A 20,074-nucleotide genomic window follows, 5' to 3' on the forward strand; every position below is an offset into this window, starting at 1 on the left:
ACGCAAACAGAAAGAATTCGTTACAGCTCTCACACTCTTCACTTAACATGCCAACACTCACATACCCACTCATGTACATGTGCCTTCCTCACCTGCATTTCTCTTTTCTCTACATTTACTTTCACTCTGCTCGATGCTCATGTAATCACACCTCCAATAGTGCTTGCTTTAGAATATCAGTGTTTCTTGTATTAGTTTTAGATCTAACAAAGGAGACTGTGACATTTGGACTACTTTAGGACAAAGAGCTTCCAAAACTTATTAAAACTCGGATGGTGAGCCAATTATAAATGTAGAAAGGAAGAGGACATATGGATACGAGTTAAGAGTAACTCTCCATCACTGTAACCAGATACTATATGCAGTCAGAAAGTGCAACAACTAGGCACAGTTGGACGGCTGTCGGTTAGCGCTACGGAAATGTGTTGAAGCTAGGTGTCAGGACGCCGAATGTCTCAGTACTTTGTCAGCTTTGTGCCTAGTTGTTGCACTTTCTGACTGTAGAGTATCTGGTTACGGTGATGTAGAGTTACTCTTAACTCGTATCCATATGTCCTCTTTCTTAAAACTTATTGTCGTTTATATTAAATGTTGCTGTTGAACTCGGATGATGAGCCAATTAAGTGTGAAAAAACTGTATAAGATCCGGTTACGTTGGTGGACAGTTAGTCATGACTCGTAACATTTTGTCCTTCTTCTTTTCACAATATTTGCTATTATTATGCATTCTCACTTTCTTTTGTTGGTGATACACATATGCAACGCGTATAATTCTCATACACTTGTTTTGTGGACACCTTTATGAGAAGTATCACACTTTGATATTTTAATACTGTCACTGTACCTTGCTACTCTAACTTGATTGCTATAATATTTCCTTTGTTCTTATTTTATTCTTTAGTACAACGGTGATTCCTGAAGAGTGTTGTACGAAAACATGTTCGAAACTTTTTTTTTTCCATCGCTTTTCTCCTTACCTTTTAGATCGTTTTTCGCACCGTCTCCAGAACTTAACATTGTTTAATAAAGTAGTCCAAATATCACTTAAGCTCGTCCTCCTTATTGCAATAATTATTGTCTCCACGTCGAATATTTAAAGGAGACTGTTTTAATTTTTCATCGAAAGTTCACGAAAAGATAGCAACCCATTCGTTTATTACGCTCCTGCTTGTAGCAGTTTAGCACTCTTGTGTGGGGTAGTGCCTTTGTCTTTTGCGTTCCTGACTTGTCAGTTTAAGCACTCTGACAAGTTACGTTCCGGCTTGATTTAAATCTGGCTTTAGAAACTATTTTTTCATTGCTACAAGGTTCGGGGTCATTTCCTCGGTGCTGCACTGATGATTCCACAAAGGACGAAACAGTTCTGTCCGCAGATTGAGTAACAATCCATTCATAAAGCCTTTTTATCAATTTTTGTTCGAAAGTACAAATAAGATATCACGAGGTTAGGGAGGGTTCCTCTCCAGAGATACAACGAGTAACATTTTCAAACTTCATCTCCACGTAATCAATGACCACACATCTATGCAAGAACGGAATTCATCGCTATGCTTTGGTGAATGCGGACCAAGAGCGCAGTGCGGAGAGGTGACGAATTTCAATTTATTTTCAAATGGCCGAGTTCGTCGCAACTTCTGAGTTATCTTCACCTTTGTATTTATATCATTATCTCATGGCACATCATGATGACGGCCAATAAAACTGAGACAAGGGTGAAAGCCAACCACAGCAGTAAAACAGATAAAAGAATACAAATAAAAGGCAAAGAAGGCAAAGGAGGAGACAAACCAGCAGGATATACATGAAACCTATAATTGAGCAGAGATTTTAGCAACAAAATTATCCATCGACGTGCTGGTCTTGGCCTGCGTTGGTAATGTTGCCCAAAACACATAGCCAGCAAAGATCGGGGATCTAGTGAATAGGGTGGAGGCAGCGCGTGGGAGACTGAGTGAGTTCCGGGTATTCCGTGTTTCGGAGAACCAATTATAAGCCTGCATATGCAAGGGTATTTTATTTAGTAATATTTTATGTATGAGAACACAGAGGTGGTACTTATGTCGAGTGGAAAGGGGACTGATCTTGGCAATTTCGTAAAGACTAGCGGAGGGAAAGCGACGATCTTTGCTAAATAAGATTTTAAGGAGCATGCGGTTATGGGTTTCTAGCTTGTTCAATACAGTAGTAGTTATGCCACACCAAGCAGTATCACAGTAGTCAAGTAAGGGCAATATATAGCAACGATAAAACAAGCGTTTGCAAGAAAGAGGAAGATGTCTACAGTGGGCTTGAAGAGCCCCAAGGATGGAGCTTGTGCGCTTGCAGACATACTGCACATGGGGTGACCACGACAATTTAGAGTCAATAATAACGCCAAGATGCTTATGCTCTTCAACAATATGAATAGCAACACTTGAAGAAGGAAAACAAAGTGGCAGGGAAGGGGGAGAAGGGGAAATGTACATAGCTGCCGTTTTATCAACGTTTGGCTGCAACTTCCAATCATGCATCCAGGTTATAACTTTCCCAATGCTATCTTGCATGGCTTCGTGCAGGCGTATAGGGCAAGCATTGGAGCAAAGCAGAGCTGTGTCGTCAGCGAAAAGGCTGACACCAGGGGCAATATCGGGGAGGTCATTAATATACAGGAGAAATAGCAGTGGCCCAAGGATTGAACCCTGGGGGACTCCAGAAGTAACGGGTAAAGGCTCCGATAACACAGTTGAGAGGCGTACAAGCTGATGTCGGTTAGAGAGATACGATGAGAGCCAGCCGATAGCCTTGCCATCAATGCGATATACTGTTCGCAGCTTAGCTAAGAGACCCCTGTGCCAAACAGTGTCGAAGGCCTTTGCGAGATCGAAGAAAACTAAACCAACATGGTTATGGGCGTTCCGGGCGGTGTGGATGTCTTGCACGAGGCGGGTAATCTGGTACCTGGTGGAGTCACCCCGACAAAAGCCCGACTGTGCTGGCGAAAGTGAAATGCGAACATGATCATAAATGATGTCATATACAACCCGTTCGCACACTTTTGATAAAGTAGAGAGCAATGAGATAGGGCGATAGTTGCTGGGGGTGGTGCGTGGTCCTCTATTTTTGTAGGTGGCCACGACTACCGCAGTTTTCCACATGGCTGGGAATTTCCCTTCACGAAATGACATATTCAAGATAATTGACACAGGATAGGCAACAGACGGAGCAAGAGCTCTCCAAACTTCGTTGGTAATTCCGTCTTGACCAGGGGACTTGCCAGTTTTCAGATTACGGAGATATTTCCTCACTTGGGCTGTACCAGTCGACAATGATAGGAGGGACGCAGGTATTGAGGGTGAAGGGGTGAGTGGTGGTATAGGCCACGTAGGGTCGTCAGGAAGTCCAAACGACGTAAACTGCGTGTTCAATATGTCTGCTATGTCTGCGGGATCTGTTGTTACCGTGCCGTCTGAAGCTGTCATTGATCGGATCGGCTCCCGACTACAGTTCTTACGGAGATGGCGGAGAAATTGATGGAGACTAGGGCGATCATGGGAAGACAGGGTGGCATGAACCGACTGTACATACTGACGATGAAGGGTACGTGACAAACATTTCACTTCGTTACGCTTGCGCTTAAAGGCAATGAAGTTTTCACTGGTTGGATACTTCCTATAAATGCTATACAAATCGCGCTTCAGTTTCACAGCACACTTGAGGTCCGGAGTGATCCAGGGTCGGCATGCATCCCGCATAGTAGGACGAGGCCTAATGTAGTCTCCTGTCCGCGGAATAACTTTGTAAGGCAACAGATGACGATGGAATGCTGACTGTAGTAAAGCATCAAACAGGACAATGGCATCATCAACATCAGAATGCCGATGAAGTAATGACCAGTCCAACCTAGACAAGTCTTCATTCACAACCTGCCAGACACGGGTAGGCACTTGTTTATACCTGTACTGAGCCTGGGGATGGAGGGACGATTTAGCAGTCGCTTGTGGTGTCGAGCACGATGCATAGTTGAGCGTACAAACAACCTGCAGATGATCAGATGTGCCAAGAGGAGCTGCGTGGTCGACTGAGAGGACGTGTCGGGGTTTGTTGGTTACCAACAAGTCAAGACATGAGTTGGCACCCGCTGATGAAGTGTATGTTGGGAAACTCACTAGTTGTTGGAGCCCAAGCATTGAAAAAACTGTCTGTAGGTTGGTATTGGCTGTAGAGGTGGAGTCAGAAGAGCACCAATCATTATGTTTGGCATTAAAATCCCCCGTCAGGAAGAAGTCACACTCGTCATAGCAAGAGGACTGTATAGCATCGACCAGCATATCCGAGAAGAAAGACAATTGTTCCGCCGTTTGGGAAGGGGGTCGATACATGCAACATACAAGAATAGGGTTAGGGGTGCATTGAGACTTAACTTCCACCCAGGTAGATTCACAGCCCTGACGGTGCAGGTCGGGTCTGTGGAGAATATGTTGAAAAGCATCAGTCCGGACAAGCACGGCGACACCACCATATCCTCTAGTGAAAGAGTGTGCATTTCTGTTCTCGTGTGCTGGTCTGTCTCTTCTAAAACAGGAATAGCCCGGTACATGCACGGAAACAGATGGGCACAGCCAGGTCTCCGTGAGGCAAACAATACTTGGCTTAGTGCTCTCCATAACAATCGAAAGTTCAGCTAATTTATTGACGAGAGACCGACAATTCATGGTTATCAGCGTTAGGTCGGATTCTGATCTGGGGTAGAATGGGGTAGCATGCAAGTTGAGGGAAGACATAGACAACATGATTATGACGAGGAACTATCACCACCACGTTCAGTCACGTTGGTACCGTCGGCAAAGCGCCACTTACGGACAGTGTGGCTAATTGTTGCCGGCCAAAATCCTGCACTGAGTATTTTGCCTTCATCCGTCGCTAGGACAGTCAATCGTGCATATGCTGTGCCAAAGGTCCGGGATTCGCTAATACTGCAATTGAGCACCTCAACCTCACGGTCTTTGCACCAGTCAGTAATTGCGTTAGCGCTACACTCCATGTGGACATTGCCCACGTAGAACACAGATTTCGCGACTTTTTCTACGCCTGTTAGGCTGTGTTTACATGAAGCGTTTCAACCCGGGTTGAGTTCGACCCGGGTCAGATTTCAACCCCCCATGTGCACAAAGTGAATGGCGCGTTTACATGACGCACTGCGCTTGACCCGGGTTGAAATTTCGCCCCGGGTTGATTTCAATTCTCCCCCCAAGGGGAGGGTTGAAATCAACCCGGGTCAAGAAAATCGTACAAACGTACTTCTGTGCGTATCTCGCGCCAGGTTTGAACAGCACTGCAGATGCAAATTTCGCGCGAACGGATTCACGTGACCATACAGGACCCTAGAAGTGGACTTTTGGCGGCATATCAGTATTTGACCCGGGTCAGCTGTCTTCATGTAAACGCTCACCTCTTTTGTCTATCGTACAGACTTTCAACCCGGGCTGAACTCGACCCGGGTTGAAATTTCTCATGTAAACACAGCCTAAGGATGTTGGGGTTATTATTATTATTATTATTATTTTTTCTTATTTTGTTAGGGATTTCCCAACAGGCAATGTTGCCTTTTTACTGGGAACCCTAAATGAGACTTTGTGTGAGCGCGAAACAAAGCAGGCGACTCGGCCAGGGGTTAGCTGGGGCCACAGGCTTCACGTACCGGGACGTGACCCGACGCCGTACAACTTCGGCCCAGCCATCCGAACTGCTTCCCGTATATTCACTTGTACTAGTTGATCTGGTTGGTGCAGCCGATGGTGTTTCAGTGCGTGATGAGGTCTGGTGTACATGTGTCGATGTTTGGGAAGTGCGGGTACGGTTAGCAGAGTGTGCGTTGGGGGGAGTACGAGTCCGAGTGACGGTTTCTTTCACCCCAGCCCCTGTACTACCTGAACTAGCTACACTACTGTACGTTGTACTCGGGGTTGTAGATTGTGCAATCAGGTTTGGACTCCCGCCTTCCTCAAGGTGTATCATCTTCGCCACGAGGCCATCAATGGTTGCTTTCATTTCTCTAACTTCCCTATCCCTGTCCTCCCTGAGGGAGACCATTTCCACAGTTAATGCAGTGATAGTCGAGGACAGTGCACTGATAGAGCTCACTAGCGCTGGCATACCTGATTTGCCGATGTCCATGGCGCGAAGTTGAAGTACAAGGTCCGGTCGGGCCAACGAGTCCACACCGGCAAGTCCTGACTTTTTGGCCAAGTCACGAATCTCCCCATCCAGCAGCAAGGCCAGGTCCATATTTGAGTTCTCCACCATATTAGGGCTGGGACTAGTTCCAGGTCCACCTATACTTACAAAAGTGGCCGAAAGGCTATTCCATAGATGGAAAGGCAGGAGCTAAAAACTTGCTTCCTACTCCTACGACTTTCCATAGTGATCCTTGCCGTTTAAGTAGAAGTAGTAGAAGTAGTAGTAGTAGTATTTTACTGGGGTATACCCAACAGGCCTATGGCCTTCTTACAGGGTGCCCAAGGAGAAATTGTGAGCAGCTAACGCGAAAAGCAGGCAAGGTACGCTTGGATCGTATGATCGCTGGTAGTGCACCAAGAGCAGTCAGCACCAATAATTGAGAGACTGTAGAGGCCTGGCCGGGACATGAATAGGGGAAGAAAGAGACTATTGAATGTTTGGTCTCTGGTCTGGGAGGTAGTGTGGGTAGCATCATTTCGGGTCGTGAAGATTTGTTAGGTGAGGGGACTGCCAAGGGACCTGATGCACCGAAAAGTAAAAATGAACAGCTTCAAATGTCGGTAAGAATCAAACCTGACTAATGTATGGTGTAATCTTCACATCCGCACACGCTACATTTATCTGTGGTTGCTTGAGTAATGCAAGCGGGACTCTAGTAAAGGCCCTGCAGTGAGAGTCGTCACAGACTGGAAAGAAAATCACACCCATGTCGAGCTAAGCAGGAGTGTTAGCGATAGACCCAAGAACGCGACATAAGAGAACAAGCCACGGAATAGGAGTTTTATATAAGGAAGATTTTTCCTGAGACTCTGTCGGGCAGAGTTTTCGCATCCACACGAGTGTCAAACGTCTGCAGGATCAAGCCGCAGATCAGACCGACCATCAAGTAGTCAATGACCGAAAATCCCATTTGCTGTATCCATGTTTTCCTTGTGCCAGGCTACGAGTTACCAAATAACTGTGTGGCGAACCACACTTCCCCCATCCGATATACATGTATTTGTATGTTTTCATTGCCTATACGTTTCATTCATTATTTCAACGGTCCTTTGAAAGGAAAAGAAAGAACATGATCACGGCAGTGTGTTGGAAGAGTAGATAACGTAGAAGGTGTCGTATCCATACTATTGACACGTGCCTTTTAGGCCTTTACGGGACAAGTATGCCTTATTTAGGTGTCTAATTATTTATCTATCTCCCGTAAACGGGTTCATAATCGTCTTTATTTTATGTCTTCACACAAGACCTGGGGCCTTCCTTATTTGGTATACGCTGTTATTTCCCCACATGGCTCCCGCCCTTTATGCAACAGTTCGTACACATATTTACTACGGTTTGATACGCTATTGCATGCGGGACCAGCAATCTCGTGGCCATTGACTTCCATGGCCGCAACTACATGTGTAGATACTATTGCCATCACCTTCCTTTTCTCTCTGTCTCTTGCCTTCCGCCTTCAGGCGGAAGCTTCGGCTTTCGTCTGTCTTGCCTTGTGCTCTTCATTATTGTCTCTTGAACTGAGTCACATGTACCCTCTTTCAAGATGTGAGTCAACCTGAACGCTGGTGTGAGTGTACGTGTCTGTATATGCCTGAGTGTGTGTGTGGGTGTGTGAGAGAGTATGTCTAGGTATATGTGCGTGCGTGCGTAAGAGTACTTCTGTTGGTGGACTCTCTCAAAGTGGCCACCACTGCACGGCCTTGTAATGTGAAGGTTAACAGTAAGTTCGTCATGTCGTCGAACCGCAGCCGTGGGGTCTAACCCCCGGCCGACCAGATACGACATTTGGCGCAGTGAACAGGATCCGATACCTTGTGTGCTGTCAACGAGAGAGACATTGATGTTTATGACATTGTGATGCCCCGGTCGTTCGAATAGACGGGCAGTATGGATTTTCCGCTTTCTGATCCGCGAATGACCGGACTTCTACGAGATCTCAAGGATATCAAGAAGAAGGTATGGTTGTTCTTGGGCTGTTTCTCGTGATCGTAAGTTTGACGAAATTTCCACGTGGCGTCGTATATCCATTATTTTGGTTTGTGTCACTTGGTATGGACATTCGCATTCTGCAAACAGATGTGGAGCGCCGCCAAGTCAAGGGTTTGATCATGGCGTCATTGGAGAGTTTGACCGGTATGACGAAGCTGGCACAGTGGCAGCAGTTTTCCTGCTGTGCTTGTGGTTTGTGTTTTTTTGTGGTTTTGTGTTTGTGACCTTATGGTTCAGCAGGTGCTATGAAAAGGAGCTGCTGTTACCTCCTGCGCTGTCTCGGCAGCTGCTCATGCTCGTGCAGCTATTGTACCTGAAGCCATTGCTGTAGGGTTTCTACCGCCCCATCTGTGGGAGTGGAATCGACGCCCCTACAGTGCGATCCTCGCTGGTCCCCTGACCTTGTATTGCCGTGAGCATGCGGACATGTTGGTGCCTCGAGCGTTGAATGGATGTCCAATGGACGCTGTGATTGAAACAGGATCCGCCGCTACATTGTTGTCAGAGGATTTTGCCGACCGCCTACCTAAGGAGCTGGAAAAGGAAACCTCTGACCAAGGCCCGAAGTTGATTGGCTCCAACGGGCAACCACTAGAAGCCGTGGCGTCAGCAATTTTTCAGTTGGAACTCGGAGATGCACCCTGTTGGCACCGGGTAAGAATTGTTGAGGGGTTGCCGCGTGATTGTATTGTTGGCCGGGACGTATTATCCCACATTCCTTGCACATTTTCTTCGGGACAAGGGCGAATGTTCTTCTCTACCTCCCCCGCCTCAATCAGTGCTGTGGGTTCGGATTATGGAGTGTTGAAACTGAAATCTAAAGTGACATAGTTGGTCTTTGACCGCCTCTTGAAGGCGGATCTGCGGTTGAAGCCCAGTAAGTAGTATTTCTTGTTCCGCACAAGTGTTGAGTTCCTGGGCCACATTGTTACCCGGGAGGGGGATAGGACCGACCTGGGTGAGATCGAGAAAGTCAGAAACTGGCCTACCCCTGAAGCAGTTGGAGAAGTGCGTGGTTTCTTGGGATTCTGTGGGTATTATAGGCGTTTTGCCCAAGATTTTGCCACCATTGCCCGCCCCTTGTACAGCCTGACGAAAACAGGCCAAGTGTTTTGTGGACTCCTGACTGTGGAACCGCTTTCCTAAATCTGAAGACAGTGCTGACGACCGCGCCAGTATTAGCTTACCCCAGGTTTGGGCAAGATGCATCACCATTTCTGGTAGACGTAGATGCTAGTGGACTAGGGTTAGGAGCAGTGCTGTCTCAGGTTCAGGAAGGTCTGGAACGGCCGATACGGTATGCTAGTCGACTTATGGCCTATAAAGAAACACGGTATGCATCCACGAAAAAGGAATTGTTGGGTTTGGTGTGGGCTGTGCGACATTTTCGTTGCTACCTGCTTAGTAGACAATTTGTAATTCGTACTGATCATCGTTCTCTAGAACACTTGGCTAATTCCAAAAATCCACATGCGATTGTGCCTCGCTGGCTGGAATTTTTGTCTGAATTTGAGTTCACCATAATATTGTACAGGGCAGGTCGATCACACGCTAACGCTGATGCACTGTCACGCCGCCCTGACGTTCCGACGACGCTGTTCGTAGGGGCCGTGAACAACCACGTTGGCGAAATCCCCACACCCCTCATCCGCCGTTTCAACTGGCCGTGGTCAAGATGGGAAACGGAACAGGAGCAGGACCGAGATCTCGCCCAAGTAGTGTCCTGGCTAGGTATGGACTCTCCGCCTTGCCCGCAGAACATGATGGGTAGCAGTCCTGAGTGTTAGCTTTCTGCTTGGCATAGATAAGACCAGGACAACTGCGTACCATCCACAGAGTGACGGTCTGGTTGAAAGATTGAACCAGACGCTTGAGCGTAGCCTGGTGCACTATGTCTGCAGGAATCATCGAGATTGGGACATCAAGTTGCCAGCCTTCTTGATGGGATACCGCTCGACGCTGCAGACTAGTACCGGCTACAGTCCAAGCTATCTACTCTTTGGTCGGGAGTTATGCCTACCTCAAGACTTGGCATTTGGATTACCGCCAGGAGAAGCATCCGCAGTATCGTCAAGGCCGGAATTTGTGAGTGCTCTCCGCCGACGCCTTGAGGACGCTCATGCGCAGGTCCGGGAACACCTGGGCAACGTGCACCGTTATCAAGCGCATAGCCGTGATCGCAACGCTAAGGCCGTGACGTGTGCAGCAGGTGACGCAGTGTGGCTTCTGGTGCCGGCTATTCCGACGGGTACAACCGCCAAGTTTTCTAGACTTTGGCACGGACAGTACCTAGTCGAGGAGAAGCTCTCAGCCGTCACCTACCGCATCAAGCTGTCTGAGCCCACGGCACATCGGCTGATAGTGCACGTCAACCGACTGAAAAGTTGCCATCATCAACCGAGTCGGCTGCAGAAGGTCCATGAGCAAGATGAGTCGGACCCATCGCAGCCCATGGCATCCACCCTGACTCCGTCCCACCAGCCTGATGCCACTGATGCCGCCCCCCGAGACGAGGAGGACACCACTCAGGTATTTGACAGTGCTCCGCCAGTTGGCGTGCTGGAAAGGCGAACCCCGCGTTCCCACCATTCGCCCCAGCTGTTTGGGAGTCCTGTGTGGCATGAGTATAAGTGACTTCAGTGGTATTGACTGGATTGGTTGTGGCCAATATTACAGTTAGTCTTTGAACAGTTTTTGATAAGAACTCCAATTTGACCTGCACTCGTTTAGTTAAATTGTTAGCCATAATCTTAGTCTAATTTATTTCGTTACTTATAACACGAGGACGTGTTCTTTTCCGTGTAAGCCGGGGGCTATGTCGTATCCATACTATTGACACGTGCCTTTTAGGCCTCTACGGGACAAGTATGCCTTATTTAGGTGTCTAATTATTTATCTATCTCCTGTAAACGGGTTCATAATCGTCTTTATTTTATGTCTTCACACAAGGCCTGGGGCCTTCCTTTTTTGGTATACGCTGTTATTTCCCCACATGGCTCCCGCCCTTTATGCAACAGTTCGTACACATATTTACTACGGTTTGATACGCTATTGCATGCGGGACCAGCAATCTCGTGGCCATTGACTTCCATGGCCGCAACTACATGTGTAGGTACTATTGCCATCACCTTCCTTTTCTCTCTGTCTCTTGCCTTCCGCCTTCAGGCGGAAGCTTCGGCTTTCGTCTGTCTTGCCTTGTGCTCTTCATTATTGTCTCTTGAACTGAGTCACATGTACCCTCTTTCAAGATGTGAGTCAACCTGAACGCTGGTGTGAGTGTACGTGTCTGTATATGCCTGAGTGTGTGTGTGTGTGTGTGTGTGTGTGAGAGAGTATGTCTAGGTATATGTGCGTGCGTGCGTAAGAGTACTTCTGTTGGTGGACTCTCTCCAAGTGGCCACCACTGCACGGCCTTGTAATGTGAAGGTTTAGTAAGTACTTGTAAGTAAGTTAGTTCATGTCGAACCGCAGCCGTGGGGTCTAACCCCGGGCCGACCGGATACGACAAAGGTAAGTGAAACGGTCTCCCTCTGCAGTAGAGGTGTAAGTGGAATGAAATTCCGAAAACTTGGCCTGTCTTACATTCCTGCTCTGCTGAACACCCTATGTTTCTGGTGCACCTTGTCTGTGTAGACGCCGACACTGCCAGGCTAGCCTAAGAAGCACGGCCCCACCACCACTTCCCGCATTTGTTATGGAGCATACTGGGTATAATACTGCTTACATAGAAACATTCTTGAGCCACACTTACTCTACAGCGTAACGTACCTTAAACTGAAGCACCATAGTGCTCGTCTCTACTGGTTGCAACACTGTTCAAAACCAGTACTGAGAAATGTTCTCAATTACGATGGAAAATTCAAATCCGGCCAACAAACCCCTATCGGAGACAACAGAAGGATAGGAACGATCGAGTTACTTTGAATCAATCGACATTCGACAAACAAAACTATCCAAAACGTTTCCACCTACCAGCTGTTGGTGTATATTCCTGGATCAATTGGGTGTAGCACACGAATCACGATAAAGCTCGTTTGCCTTGCGATAAGGATAACTGCTTCCGGGAGCAAAGCCCTAAATGAAACAAATTGATTACTAGTTGCTCGCTTTCTGCTTAGACTCTCTGCAAGCCTATGCAATACACACGCACGAGGAGTGCCATGATATCAGTCAGTGGTACTCCGTAGCAGCTCGGTTGGCTGCTGCACGTAGACATCCTTTGCTGACCCACTAACACAAGCCTAAGAAATGAGCTACACGTACATGTACATGTAGATGGACCCGTAACTAGATGGCTAATGTATACCAGGGCTATGAGTGGCACGCAGTGGTCACATGCCAGTGCTACTGTACATGTATGATCGACATGTCATGGGCTCAAACACACAAGCTTATCGATAACTTGGCATAATTTCCTTACTTCATATGGGAAAGGATAAGAAGCAATGTGACGCCAATCAAAGAAAATGGCAGGCTGCTACATGGACATTAGTCGCAAATAGGGTTTGGTCGACTGAACTCAGCCCCACTTGACTTTTACATTGCGCCTGCGGCAAACCCGCTTGTCACTGCTTGTCATCAAGATGTCATTTAATGAACAGCATGAAATTGTGGAACGTGCCAAACACATTCTTGCTAGTCGCTATATTATGTGCGTACATGTGCGTATAGGCGATGTACAAGAGCCCCAATCAGCAAGACTGAACGCAGTGAAGGCAAGTCTTACCAGGGCGCTCAGATACCCACAGGGTCTTGTCAAATGCATAGAGAGAGGTAAAGTGACATCTGAGCTCCTAATCTACATCAAAGCGGTGCATTGCCTTCGTACATCATAGTTTGGGACATAGCTTGTGTCGTATCCGGACGGCCCGGGGTTTGACCCCAAGGCTGCGGTCGTCGACATGAACTAACTTACTAATAAACCTTCACATTACAAGGCCGTGCAGTGGTGGCCACTTGGAGAGAGTCCACCAACAGAATTACTCTTACGCACGCACGCACATATACCTAGACATACTCTCACACACACACTCAGGCATATACAGACACGTACACTCACACCAGCGTTCAGGTTGACTCACATCTTCAAAAGGAGCTAACTTGGTTCAAGAGACGATATGAGAGCACAAGGCAAGACAGACGAAAGCCGAAGCTTCCGCCTGAAGGCGGAAGGCCAGAGAGAGAGAGAAAAGCAAGGAGAAGGCAATATGATCTAGTTGCGGCCATGGAAGTCCATGGCCACGAGATTGCTGGTCCCGCATGCAATAGCGTATCACCGTAATCAATATGCGTACGAACTGTTGCGGGAGCCATGTGGGGAAGTATAAAATAAAGAAGATTATGAACCCGTTTACGGGAGATAGATAAATAATAAAACAACTAAATAAGGCATACTTGTCCCGTAGAGGCCTAAAAGGCACGTGCCAATCGTATGGATACGACATATCCCCCCGCTTACACGGAAAAGAACACGTCCTCGTGTTATAAGTAACGTAATAAATTAAACTAAGATTATGGCTAACAATTTAACTAAACGAGTGCAGGTCACAATTTGAGTTCCGATCAAAAACTGTTCAAAGACTAGCTGTAATATTGGCCACAACCAATCCAGTCAATACCACTGAAATCCTTACTCGTGCCAGACGGGACTCCCAAACAGCTGAGGTGGATGGCGGGAACGCGGGGTTCGCCTTTCCATCACGCCAACTGGCGGAGCACTGTCGAATACCCGAGCGGTGTCCTCCTCGTCTCGGGCGGCGGCATCAGTGGCATCAGGCTGGTAGGACGGAGTCAGGGTGGATGCCATGGGCTGCGGTGGGTCCGACTCATCTTGTTCGTGAACCTCCTGCAGCCGACTCGGTCGATGATGACAACTTTTCAGCCGGTTGACGTGCACTATCAGCCGACGTGTCGTGGGCTCAGACAGCTTGATGCGGTAGGTGACGGCGGAGAGCTTCTCCTCGACTAGGTACGGTCCGTGCCACAGTCTAGAAAACTTGGCGGTTGTACCCGTCGGAATGGCCGGCACCAGAAGCCACACTGCATCACCAGCTGCAAACGTCACGGCCTTAGCGTTACGATCACGGATATGCGCTTGATAGCGGTGCACGTTGCCCAAGTGCTCCCGAACCTGCGCATGAGCGTCCTCCAGGCGTCGGCGGAGAGCACTCACGAATTCCGGCTGGGACGCTACTGCGGATGCTGCTCCTGGCGGTAATCCAAATGCCAAGTCTTGAGGTAGGCATAGCTCCCGACCAAAGAGCAGATAGCTTGGACTGTAGCCGGTACTAGTCTGCGGCGTCGAGCGGTATCCCATCAAGAAGGCTGGCAACTTGATGTCCCAATCTCGATGATTCCGGCAGACGTAGTGCGCCAGGCCACGCTCCAGCGTCTGATTGAATCTCTCAACCAGACCATCACTCTGTGGATGGTACGCAGTTGTCCTGGTCTTATCTATGCCAAGCAGAAAGCAAACACTGCGAAACAGAGAGCCATCAAAGTTTTTGCCCTGATCGGTATGCAACCGATCAGGAGCACCAAAACGTGACACAAACTCATTAACAAACACCAAAGCAATAGTGGAAGCATCCATTCTCGAAAGCGGAAAAGCTTCCACCCATTTAGTGAAATAGTCAACTACAACCAAAATATGGCGGTTCCCTTCCGCTGTCTCCGGCAAATTGGGGATCAAATCCATAGCTACTCGCTCAAAAGGATACCCCGTCCAGGAAGACTGCATTGGAGCGCCAGACCCTCTGCCAACGGGACGCTTCAACTGGCTACAGGAAGAACAACTTGCAACCCAATCCAAGACATCTTTCTTCATGCCTACCCAGTGAAATTGTTGCGTCAGTTTCTTCTGCAGGCGTGTAGAACCCGTATGTCCCCCCTGGTCATGATACTCTTGCAAAACCAATGATCGTAAATGCCGGGGAACAACAACTTGCAAGATAGACGGCTTACCGGGGCAAGGGTCCTCCCAACGACGGCACAACACCCCCTCATGATGAACCAGCATTTCATGATTTTTCCACAAAATACGTACCTCAGGACTGCTACCCATCATGTCCTGTGGGCAAGGCGGAGAGTCCATACCTAGCCAGGACACTACTTGGGCGAGATCTCGGTCCTTCTCCTGTTCCGTTTCCCATCTTGACCACGGCCAGTTGAAACGGCGGATGAGGGGTGCGGGGATGTTGCCAACGTCGTTGTTCACGGCCCCTACGAACAGCGTCGTCGAAGCGTCAGGGCGGCGTGACAGTGCATCACCTTTAGTGTGCGATCGACCTGCCCTGTACAATATGGTGAACTCAAATTCAGACAAAAATTCCAGCCAGCGAGCCACAATCGCCGGTGGATTTTGAAATTAGCCAAGTGTTCTAGAGAACGATGATCCGTACGACTCACAAATTGTCCACCAAGCAGGTAGCAACGAAAATGTCGCACATCCCACGCTAAACCTAACAATTCCTTTTTCGTGGATGCGTACCGTGTTTCTGTATCGGCCAGAAGTCGACTAGCCTACGCTCTCGGCCGTTCCAGACCTTCCTGAACCTGAGACAGCACTGCTCCTAACCCTAGTCCACTAGCATCTACGTCTACCAGAAATGGTGATGCATCTTGCCCAAACCTGGGGTAAGCTAGTACTGGGGCGGTTGTCAGCACTGTCTTCAGATTCAGGAAAGCGGTTTCACAGTCAGGGGTCCACAAAAACACTTGGCCAGTTTTCGTCAGGCTGTACAAGGGGCGGGCAATGGTGGCAAAATCTTGGGCCAACCGCCTATAATACCCACAGAATCCCAAGAAACCACACACTTCTCCAACTGCTTCAGGGGTAGGCCAGTTTCCGACTCTCGATCTTACCCGGGTCGGTCCTAACCCCCTGACGGGTAACAATGTGGCCCAGGAACTCAACACTTGTGCGGAACAAGAAACACTTACTGGGCTTCAACCGCAGATCTGCCTTCAAGAGGCGATCAAAGACCAACTATGTCACTTTAGATTTCAGTTGCAACACTCCATAATCCGAACCCACAGTACTGATTGAGGCGGGGGAGGTAGAGAAGAACATTCGCCCTTGTCCCGAAGAAATTGTGCAAGGAATGTGGGATAATACGTCCCGGCCAACAATACAATCACGCGGCAACCCCTTAACAATTCTTACCCGGTGCCAACAGGTTGCATCTCCGAGTTCCAACTGAACAATTGCTGACGCCACAGCTTCTAGTGGTTGCCCGTTGGCGCCAATTAACTTCGGGCCTTGGTCAGAGGTTTCCTTTTCCAGCTCCTTAGGTAGGCGGTCGGCAAATTCCTCTCGACAACAATGTAGCGGCGGATCCTGTATCAATCACAGCGTCCACTGGACATCCATTCACCGCTCCAGGCACCAACATGTCCGCACACTCACTCGCATGTTCAAAGAAGACAGAACACATAGATCAGGCTATTGTTTTCTGTAGTAGTCTAAGTTTTGCAGATACTGACTTCAACCCCAGGGTTCCACTTCCCGGGAAAATCTACAGAAGCAGATGCAAACGACCCCCTTCTTTTGTTAATAATGACAACTCTCAGAGAAAGTACTCCCACAGACTGAGAACCCACAGAAAAGGGCACTAGACTAGAGCTATCCGATCTCTAAAGAGCGGTAATAGCATCAGCTACATCCCAGAGGCTAATTCATAGGTTTCTTCTGGGAACTCGCAAGGCCTAGGACTCAGCAATAATCAGTCTGCAATGAGCCACATGCACAGAGCTAACAAGCGCTGCAAATGCGTCAATTTGCAACAAATACAAACTGGCGTATTTTTCCAATTCTTCCTTACCGCCAAGGTCAGGGGACCAGCGAGGATCGCACTGTAGGGGCATCGATTCCACTCCCACCGATGGGGCGGTAGAAACCCTACAGCAATGGCTTCAGCTACAATAGCTGCACGAGCATGAGCAGCTGCTGAGACAGCGCGGGATGCAACAGCAGCTCTTTTTCACAGCACCTGCTGAACCACAAGGTCACAAACACAAAACCACAACAAAAAACACAAGCCACAAAGGGCAGCAGGAAAACTGCTGCCACTATGCCAGCTTCGTCATACAGGTCAAATTCTCCATTGACGCCATGATCAAACCCTTGACTTGGCGGCGCTCCACATCTGTTTCCAGAATGCGAATGTCCATACCAAGTGACACAAACCAAAATAATGGATTTACGACGCCACGTGGAATTTTCGTCAAACTTACGATCACGAGAAACAGCCCAAGAACAACCATACCTTCTTCTTGATAACCTAGAGATCTCGTAGAAGTCCGGTCATTCGCGGATCGGGCAGCGGAAACTCCATACTGCCCGTCCATTCGAACAACCGGGGCATCACAATGTCTTACTCATCAATGTCTCTCTCGTTGACAGCACACAAGGTGTCGGATCCTGTTCACTGCGCCAAATGTCGTATCCGGACGGCCCGGGGTTTGACCCCAAGGCTGCGGTCGTCGACATGAACTAACTTACTAATAAACCTTCACATTACAAGGCCGTGCAGTGGTGGCCACTTGGAGAGAGTCCACCAACAGAATTACTCTTACGCACGCACGCACATATACCTAGACATACTCTCACACACACACTCAGGCATATACAGACACGTACACTCACACCAGCGTTCAGGTTGACTCACATCTTCAAAAGGAGCTAACTTGGTTCAAGAGACGATATGAGAGCACAAGGCAAGACAGACGAAAGCCGAAGCTTCCGCCTGAAGGCGGAAGGCCAGAGAGAGAGAGAAAAGCAAGGAGAAGGCAATATGATCTAGTTGCGGCCATGGAAGTCCATGGCCACGAGATTGCTGGTCCCGCATGCAATAGCGTATCACCGTAATCAATATGCGTACGAACTGTTGCGGGAGCCATGTGGGGAAGTATAAAATAAAGAAGATTATGAACCCGTTTACGGGAGATAGATAAATAATAAAACAACTAAATAAGGCATACTTGTCCCGTAGAGGCCTAAAAGGCACGTGCCAATCGTATGGATACGACACTTGTGCACATGTTCGCTAACTCCATCGTCCCCTCTTCGCTCTGACCACTATCTAGAAGGTTCACTACACTGGGGAACACCATTTCGTTAATATCATTATTCCACGATCACGGCATATGCCGATATGGATTTTTCAGATGGCAATATTGGTACATGAACGTCAAGAGATGCGTTAGACCATCACACCATCCCTGATCGTTGCGCTGGCGATGCCCAATGAGCAAAACTGGTTTCACTTTGGTGCAGTGTCTGTACGTTTGTGATCTGCAAGTACAACTGCAGGGCAGATATGTATTGAGGGCGTTGGCGGACGGGGGGAAGGGTGAAGAGCCGGAACAGAGGAGCATGGACAATACACAATTGCCTGAAACTTAGTGGATATAGCATCACTGGCCGCTCGTAAGGGTTCCTGACCTGGCTGGAACAGTCGATTTCCAACTTTACATGGATGAATGGCCACTATACCAATCTGAACCACCAGAAGTCTGCGTCAAAGAAGTCGAGTTTGGCTGTTGCAGCGCATGCCACTCGCATGCCACAACACAGCCTGTCACAGTTTGTCAGCAACATGCCTTCGGACAACCTACATGCCTACAAGTAGTTCCTCCGCTAGCAGAGGAACTACTTGTAGGCCCGACCATGGGCACACAGGCGATGTGCAGGTGAGTACATCATAGAGATCGTCAAGTACAGACTAGTGCATCCGTTGTACAAATGGGTCAGACTGAAGGGAACTATTTACTGAAGTACTTGAACTACGACTGATCCAAGTATATATTGGATATGGGCTTACAGGGGTCATACGTTTGGAGTGTAGACATGGTAAATGGCATTATTGGCAAACAACCACTGCTGCAACATTGAGTTTGATGAACAACGGACAAAGGAATTTACCAAAGCCACATCTTTTGTTTTTATTTGTTTTATTCCACTTCACAATATCGTGTTTCACTGCGTCCAAAAAAATACACCAATAAATACCAAACACATGCAGAGTACAATTTGACGTTCCAGTACGATGTAAGTTTTCTGAAGTCCAAATCTAGGAGGTTTGATGATAGGTGTATAGTGGTGAATTCTTGGACAGCATGTACTTAACCGTGATCCTACGGCACTGCTCTGTAATGTAATTGTGGTTCCTACATTGCAGGTTGGCTAGTAGGCATCATAAAGAGTGTGTGGTGAGTGGGTTTCGTCTTCATCTGTACATGTACATGTACGCGTGCTTGTTCTATTTCGACTACGCCATAATTACTCACATAAGACTACTGTACTCAGGTGTAAAAATGCAAGTGCGGCAATGGATCATGTGAGAAAAGAAGACGTGTAAGATACATGAGGAATGTCTCACAGGTGGTCGGCAAGAGACCTGCTATTGAAAGGTTTTACAGTTCATTCCTTATCTAAAATATCATGCGGTCATCATATTATCTTTCTTTTTTACTCTCTTTCTCACTCCTGTGTGCAGCCACACCATACGTGCTACCACCTCTAACACACCTCAGTCACATGCACACCCACAAGGCCACATACACACGCACTCAGCAACAACAAACAGCCTCTGCGGGGACAACAGCAACAGCAAGAGCAGCAAAGCATAGCTAATGGATGGCCAGTGCCCTTGACACTGAGAGCATTGCTGAGAGTGACTCCTTGAAGTACATCCGCATGGATGTTTCGCTTCTCCAGCCGCCCTGACGTTGGATCAGTCTATCCAGGACTCCTGCTGCCGCGGCCACCGATGCTCCCCCAGAACGCAGGCTATGCAGCCCAAATGCGTTTGGGTTGAAGTTCGCTTGGCACAGCGCGTCCTGGATCAGCTCTCGGGCACGGCTGTAA

At 48.2% G+C, this 20,074-nt stretch overlaps 2 protein-coding genes across 3 annotated transcripts in view; both read right to left on the minus strand.

The window, feature by feature from the left end:
• The window catches only part of LOC135810613 (leucine-rich repeat-containing protein 3C-like), a 47,706-nt gene extending 35,422 nt beyond the window's left edge, over nt 1-12,284 (minus strand). The window contains exons 1-2 of the mRNA XM_065324105.1: nt 12,178-12,284; nt 11,974-12,085 (exon numbers count right to left, since the gene is read on the minus strand). Coding sequence (XP_065180177.1) covers nt 11,974-11,991 — 18 coding nt within the window. The 5' untranslated portion in view covers nt 11,992-12,085; nt 12,178-12,284. The remainder of the gene's footprint in view (nt 1-11,973; nt 12,086-12,177) is intronic.
• A 1,000-nt stretch (nt 12,285-13,284) lies between these two features.
• LOC135810258 (uncharacterized) lies at nt 13,285-16,978 on the minus strand. Of its 2 annotated transcripts, none has more exons than XM_065323739.1 (2): nt 15,251-16,978; nt 13,285-14,658 (listed from the first exon to the last, which is right to left on the minus strand). In XM_065323739.1, exon 2 carries the CDS (start codon nt 14,519-14,521, stop codon nt 13,835-13,837), a length of 687 nt encoding a protein of 228 aa, XP_065179811.1. In that variant the 5' UTR covers nt 14,522-14,658; nt 15,251-16,978; the 3' UTR covers nt 13,285-13,834. The 2 variants fall into 2 exon arrangements, with proteins under 2 accessions (XP_065179811.1, XP_065179810.1); XM_065323738.1 differs by having other exon boundaries at nt 13,285-14,681.
• Between the last annotated feature and the right edge of the window lie 3,096 nt (nt 16,979-20,074).

Source organism: Sycon ciliatum, chromosome 2 (genome assembly GCF_964019385.1).
Source record: "Sycon ciliatum chromosome 2, ocSycCili1.1, whole genome shotgun sequence".
In the NCBI taxonomy this organism is placed as follows: Eukaryota; Metazoa; Porifera; class Calcarea; order Leucosolenida; family Sycettidae; genus Sycon; species Sycon ciliatum.